The 7,314-nt window shown below is 47.7% G+C and overlaps 1 protein-coding gene across 1 annotated transcript; it reads left to right on the top strand.

The window, feature by feature from the left end:
* The first annotated feature begins 518 nt into the window (after window positions 1-518).
* LOC141552544 (nonsense-mediated mRNA decay factor SMG5-like) lies at window positions 519-3,194 on the top strand. The gene has a single exon (XM_074284673.1). The coding sequence runs from the start codon at window positions 519-521 to the stop codon at window positions 3,192-3,194; it is 2,676 nt and encodes an 891-aa protein (XP_074140774.1).
* Window positions 3,195-7,314: the final 4,120 nt, after the last annotated feature.

The following is a 7,314-nucleotide window of genomic DNA, read 5'->3' as shown; positions in this document are numbered from 1 at the left end:
ATGTTTTTGGACTACAAGGGGAGGAGGTGGGGGAAGGAAGGGGGAAAAAGTTTTGCTAGGGTCAATTTTGAAAAAGGAGGAGGAGGAGGAGGAGGAGGAGGAGGAGGAGGAGGAGGAGGAGGAGGAGGAGGAGGAGGAGGAGGAGGAGGAGGAGGAGGAGGAGGAGGAGGAGGAAGTGGTGGAGGAGGAGTATATAAAGCAGGTTCTGCCTGGGGCTTGTCATTCCTTCACTGCACTGGTGACGGACTGGTTCTCTCCCTGAAGAGATTCGTGATTTTCTAGGAAGAGTGGACTTGGATTTCACTGCACTAGGTAAGTGACGAGATAGTTCTCTCGGTCTCCCTTTCGTGATTTTTTGGGAAAAGTGTTCTTGATTTTCACTGCGCCGATTAGGGGAGGGACGGGTTCTCTCGGTCTCCCTTTCTTTCCCTGAGGAGATCCCTGATTTTCTGGGGAGAGCGGACTTGGAGCTCACTGAGCCAGTTACCAAAGCGACGCGTGAAGAGCGATCTGGAACTATGGAACTCAACCAAACCAAAGGACTTCTCCTGAAGATGGTGGGATCAGCACAGCAGCTGGACGCCCTCCTCGCGAGGGAGACGGCCCACCAAGAAGTTTTCCAGCCCCAGAATGCGGCCCTGAGGAGCCAACTGGAACAATCTGCCGTTTGCCTCATCCTGCTGAGCCCACGATATTATGGGATGGTCGCGGAAGAGCTGCTGTGGAGGAAAGTGTACTACGATCTGCAAACCCTCCGGAAGACCAGGGGAGCCCTTATGGACGCTTGGGGCCCAGAAGGTGCTTACCGGGAGCACCTCAAAAATGGAATTCATGTCTATCATTGCCTTTTCTTTTCTATGCAAGCACAGTTCGAGCTGCAATTGGAAAACTACATCTACTGGCCTTCCAGCCAGCCTGGGAGCCAAGCGAGGAGGGCGGGCTCTCCCTCCGCAGAAGAGATGGACTGGGCCAGGAAGTTCTGCCATCTTTGTCTGCTTCGGATTGGAGACTTGTACCACTATCTGAGGGAGTTCACGGCCTCCGAGGGAGAGGAGCAAGCTAAGCTCTACTACTACCGAGCTCTGTCGCTCATACCCGACCTGGGCTTGCCCTTCGTGCACCTGGCAACTCTGTCCGGAGCTAAATTTTCTTACGTCGAGGCCACGTGTTTTTATCAGTGTTGCATCCATTCCAAAGTCCCCCACGCTGCAGCCTTCCTGGGTCTGGAGCAGATCTATCTGAAGATTCAGGAGGAATACAGACAGCTCCCGAGTGTTCCGCTGGGGAAACTAGGTCCAGAGCACCAGGCGCGGGAAGATGTGAGAAGGCTGCTGGTCAGCTTTATGTATCTCCAGAGCCTCCTGACGCCCCAAGGCAGAAGACACCCGGCGCTGGAGAGGCTGTGCGCGAGGGTCCTGGAGGACTTTCAGCTGTGTCTCTCCCACCTGTCGATCCAAGCCGGGCAAGGCTGGGCCAGGAGAGCGGGGGCGGAGCAGGGGCATGGCTCCTCGCTCTTGCCAAATCAACTGGTCTTCCAAATGGTCATCCTCTGCCTCTTGACTCTGGAGAACTTGAAGAGAGCCGGCTCGGAACTGAGCCACACGGCCATCTCCTTCAGCCTGGTTTTCTTCTCTCATATCGTGCGTCTGGTGGGCGGCAACATCCGGGCGGCGCTGCACAGCCGGGTGGCGCCAGGGAGGGACGAAACGCAGGAGCCTGAGAAGCCTTGGCTGGAAGAGGGAGAACCGGGACCAGAGTTTCCCGCTCCCCACTCCGTCTCGGTTTTCGTCGGCGAGTTCCCAGAGAGCGATCAGGAGCCGCGTTTCTCCATTCCACCTTCCTGCCCTGAAGATTCCTGGGAGGACAGCGAGTCCATGGAAGTCTGGGAGCCGGACGGGAGCCGGGACTCCCCCGGGGACTCCTACCATGTCTTAGACGACGGCGAAGATTGGGGGGACGTTTCTTTCTGTTCGCTCCCCGACTCGGACAGCAGCTTCAGCGAAGTAGCCTCAGAAAAAGGAGAAGAGGAGAGAGCCTCGGAGGAAAGCGCCATTTACAGCAGGTGGACCCTGCCCAACTCCCAGGCTTTGCAAGAGCGGCTGGACATTCTGTGCGCAGAAGGGCTGCTCCCGGCTCTCCGGGTCGTCCTGCAGTGGCTGCTCACCGAGCCGGCCCTCAGCAACCTCAGCATGCGCGCGTGGCCGGGCCTCTGGAGGGACCTGCTGCTGCTGCTCAACCTGCTGCCCAGCGCCCAGGAGCTCGGAAACCCCCACCTCGGGCTGCCCCCCCGGCTCCGCGAGCTGCTCCCCCACTTTGAGCGGCCCAGCCCCCCCATCTCTATGCCCCTCCTGGAGGACACCATCCTGCGCTCCCTCCTCCCCTTCCAGGCTGCCCACGCGAGCTTAAACTTTGACCTCGACGTGTTTCCCACTTTTTCCAGGGAAGACGTGGCTCTGCGCGCCTGCGTCCTGCGCACGTTTGGCCACTTCGCTGCCCACCTGCCTGACAGTCTCGTCGTGTTCGATCCGAAGCTGGGCCTCTTTCTCTGGACGGTTCCTCCTTCGGGGGAGGCTCGGGAGAAAGGGGCGCCGCCCCCGGCCCGGGAAGGTCCGGCCCAGCTGCAGAGACAAGTGCAGTCCATGGAGACGGCCCTGCGGCTGCTCCGCATTCAGACGGCCCTTTCCCCTTACCTCATCCCAGACGCCGTGGCTCTGTGGCAGCACCTGCCCCTCGTGCGGGAGATGGCCCAGAGTGGGAGGTTCGTGCTCATAGTCCCCAGGATCGTGATCGACGAGTTGGACCGGAGGAAGAAGGAGGCCCCGGCCCGGTTCGCCCTGCGGTTCTTGGAAGAGCAGCTGAAGCAAAGGAACGGGCGCTTTCGGTGCCAGGTGCAAGTGCGGGGCAAGTGGAGGTGGCCCAAGATAGGAGGAGAAAACGCGGCTGCCTGGAACCTCCACAGCATCCTCCGCGGCTACGGGGAGCTGCTGCGCGCCGTCGGGGAGGAGGCGGACAGCGCCAGGGGGATGGTGACCGTCCTCACGGCTCTGGACCTGGCGGGGGCCGGGCCCTTGTCCCCTCCCCTGAGCTCGGCCTTCGAGGCTGCGCACAAGGCGGGGGTGGCCATCGAGCACGTCCTCCCCTTCTACACTCGCTGGAAGGCCCTCAGCCGGAGCACGGAGCTCACAGGGTCTTAGGGGCAACATTTCATTCATGCATCCGCATGAATGTGTTTTTAAAGAATTCCCAACCCCCCCCCCCCCCAACCCAAGCCAAGCCAAGACAAAGAAACGTGTTTTTTAAAAGTCTGCCTGATTCTCATCCGTTCTCCTTCGGGTTTTATTGTTGTTTGGTTTTGTTTTTCGTTTTTTGGTTTCGTTTCGTTTGGTTTGGTTTTTCTCTAGAGGGTCTTTCAGCCGGAGTCCTTGGGAATGGGCCTGCATCTCCGCCCGGCTCAGAATTGGTCTTTGGACCCCATCGCTGTGACTGTGCACAAAGCTCTGTTTGTGCTCACTCTGCTGGGCGCCGGCTCACGGAAGCCTTTCCCAGGGTTTCCCAAATCTGTTTGTCCCCTTGTGCCCTTTCAACCCAGGCACGGAGCACGACTGGAGCTGCCCAACTCAGGGGCCGTTCCTCCATTCCAATGCTCTGCCACCATAACAGAACGGTGGTGAGTGTGTGTGTGTGTGTGTGTGTGTGTGTGTGTGTGTGTATGTGTAATATATAATATAATATAATATACACACACATATATTATACACACACATATATATGCTATATACATATATATATACATATCTATATCTATCTATCTATCTCTATCTATATAGCACAAATAGATGCTTTTCTATTTTCTTTTTATTTGTTTGGGTACCACCACCTCCTCCTTCTCCTTCTCTTCCACCATCTCCTCCTCCTCTTCCTTATCTTGCTTGTGCACACCTTGACACAAACTAGGAGGGGAGTGCGTCTCCAATGTATACATATATTGGAGAAGGATGAGGTGGTGGTGGAGGAGATGGTGGAGGAGGAGGAGGAGGAGGAGGTAGAGGAGGAGATGGTGGAGAATTAGGAGATGATGGAGGTTCGGTTTCTTATAAATTAGGGTCACTTCTCTATATATTTTGGAAATGAGACCTTTGTCAGAACCTTTGTTTTTAAAAATATTTTCCCAATTTGTTACTTCCCTTCTAATCTTGTTTGCATTAGTATTATTTGTACAGAAACTTTTTAGTTTGATGTAATCAAAATCTTCTATTTTGTGATCAATAATGATCTCTAGTTCTCCTCTGGTCATAAATTCCTTCCTCCTCCACAAGTCTGAGAGGTAGATTATCCTCTGTTCCTCTAATCTATTTATTATCTCCCTCTTTATGCCTAAATCATGGACCCATTTTGATCTTATCTTGGTATATGGTGTTAAGTGTGGATCCATATCTAATTTCTGCCATACTAATTTCCAGTTTTCCCAACAGTTTTTTCCAAATAATGAATTTTTATCCCTAATGTTGGTATCTTTGGGTTTGTCAAAGATTAGGTTGTTATATATGTATCCTTTTTTGTCCTTTGTATCTAATCTGTTCCACTGATCTACCGGTCTATTTCTTAGCCAATACCAAATGGTTTTGGTGACTGCTGTTATATAATATAGCTTTAGATCAGGTACACTTAGACCACCTTCCTCTGAGTTTTTTTTCATTAGTTCCCTTGCAATTCTCGACCTTTTATTCTTCCATATGAATTTTGTTGTTATTTTTTCTAGGTCGTTGAAATAGTTTCTTGGGAGTCTGATTGGTATAGCACTAAATAAATAGATTAGTTTGGGGAGTATTGTCATCTTTATTATATTCGCTCGGCCTATCCAAGAGCACTGAATGTCTTTCCAATTATTTAAATCTGATTTTATTTTTGTGGCAAGTGTTTTGTAATTTTTCTCATATAATTCCTGAATTTTCTTTGGTAGATGGATTCCCAAATACTTTATACTCTCAACATTTGTTTGGAATGGAATTTCTCTTTATATCTCTTGCTGTTGCATTTTGTTAGTGATATATAAAAATGCCGAGGATTTATGTGGATTTATTTTGTATCCTGCCACTTTGCTGAAATTTTGAATTATTTCTAGTAGCTTTTTAGCAGAGTCTTTGGGGTTCTCTCATGTTATCTGCAAAGAGTGATAGTTTGATTTCCTCATTTCCTACTCTAATTCCTTGAATCTCTTTCTCGGCTCTTATTGCCGAGGCTAGCGTTTCTAGTACTATATTGAATAGTAATGGTGATAGTGGGCAACCTTGTTTCACTCCTGATCTTACTGGGAAAGGTTGCAGTTTATTTCTATTGCATATTATGCTTACTGAAGGTCTTAAATATATGCTCCTGATTATTCTAAGGAATAGTCCATTTATTCCTATACTCTCAAGAGTTTTAAGTAGGAATGGATGTTGGATTTTGTCAAATGCTTTTTCTGCATCTATTGAGATGATCATATGGTTCTTATTAATTTGATTATTAATATGGTCAATTATATTAATAGTTTTCCTAATATTAAACCAGCCCTGCATTCCTGGAATAAATCCTACTTGATCATAGTGTATTATCTTGGAGATGATTTTCTGAAGTCTTTTTGCTAATATCTTATTTAAGATTTTAGCATCTATATTCATTAAGGAGATTGGTCTATAATTTTCTTTCTCAGTTTTCGATCTACCTGGTTTAGGTATCAGTACCATGTCTGTGTCATAAAAGGAGTTTGGTTGGACTCCTTCATCCCCTATTTTTTCAAATAATTTATATAACATTGGGGCTAATTGTTCTTTAAATGTTTGGTAGAATTCACATGTGAATCCATCCGGCCCTGGGGATTTTTTTCCTGGGGAGTTGATTAATAGCTTGTTCTATTTCTTTTTCTGAAATGGGACTATTTAAGCAATTTATCTCCTCCTCTGTTAATCTAGGGAGCCTATATTTTTGGAGGAAGTCATCCATTTCACTTAAATTATCAAATTTATTGGCATAAACTTGGGCAAAGTAACTCCTTATTATTTCTCTAATTTCCTCTTCATTTGTGGAAAGATCCCCCTTTTCATTTGTAAGACTATCAATTTGATTTTCCTCTTTCTTTTTTTTGATCAAATTTACCAAAGGTTTATCTATTTTATTGGCTTTTTCATAAAACCAACTCTTGGTTTTATTTATTAATTCAATAGTTTTTTTTTACTTTCAATATTATTGATTTCTCCTTTTAATTTTTGTATTTCAAGTTTAATTTTTGGTTGGGGGTTTATAATTTGGTCTTTTTCTAGCCTTTTAAGTTGTAAGCCCAATTCGTTAATCTTCTCTTTCTCTATTTTCTTCAAATAAGCCCAAGAGTGGTATTTTATGTGGAGGAGGGACTTAAATATTTATCAGCTTAATTTGATCTGAATTCCTTAATCTACCATCTGGTCTGTAGAACCTCAGTGCAAAACAACCCTTTCACAGTGGGCTTGCCACCAGGAACATTTTGCCCATGGAGGTAAACACCACATGTTTCCTTGGTGCACCAGGGAAGAGATGAGCTTGGGATTGCCTTCTGGGAATTGTTGCATATGTCTCCCTGAAATCTATTGGTTAAGCAAGCCCAGTGTCTTTTCTGCAGCCATCCCTTGGGCTGTAACTAAAGTGAACCCTTGTCCTTTGCCCTAGGGTACCACAATGTAGAAGGGGCACTTATAGTCTTTAACTTTAGAGATCCAACTGAACTTAGCATTGACTTGATGGTTCTGTGATTTCACTGATTTGGAAGAAACATGACAGTCTATTCATACTCACACGATCTGGGCAATTCTGACTCGTGTTCTTCCATAGGTCCACTTCAGGGGCATTAGCCAACAGACTGGGGGGCTTCCTCACCTACTTTTGACCAAGGGATACTATGGACAAAACACCGATCCCCGTATGACCTTCCCGATAACAACCCTCTGCGCTCGTAGCTAGTCTGGCCCTCAGACAAGAGCCTCCCCTACAGAAGCTCAGTTGGAGCTACTAGATATGGGCTTGACCGATATGCGCAGAATCACAGACTCTGTGAGGTGAGACATCCACTGTTCTCTATCCTGGAAAGACAAGAGGACTGTGCCCAATGAGGGAATAGTTTAAGAAAAATTCTGACAAGTTAAAGAATGTCTATAAAAGGGAAGCAGAATAGTAAGAGAACTGGAAACCCAGTGCTTTATAAGGGGAATAAACAAACTGGGAATCTTTACTCTGGTGAAGAGAAGGTTTTGAACAGACATGATAGCTATCATAAAGAGTATGAGGATCTGTCACTTAAAGGGA

Source organism: Sminthopsis crassicaudata, chromosome 2, assembly GCF_048593235.1.
Source record: "Sminthopsis crassicaudata isolate SCR6 chromosome 2, ASM4859323v1, whole genome shotgun sequence".
Taxonomy (NCBI): domain Eukaryota; kingdom Metazoa; phylum Chordata; class Mammalia; order Dasyuromorphia; family Dasyuridae; genus Sminthopsis; species Sminthopsis crassicaudata.
Note: the sequence above shows the minus strand (reverse complement) of the source record. Positions and strands in the feature narration are given on the sequence as shown.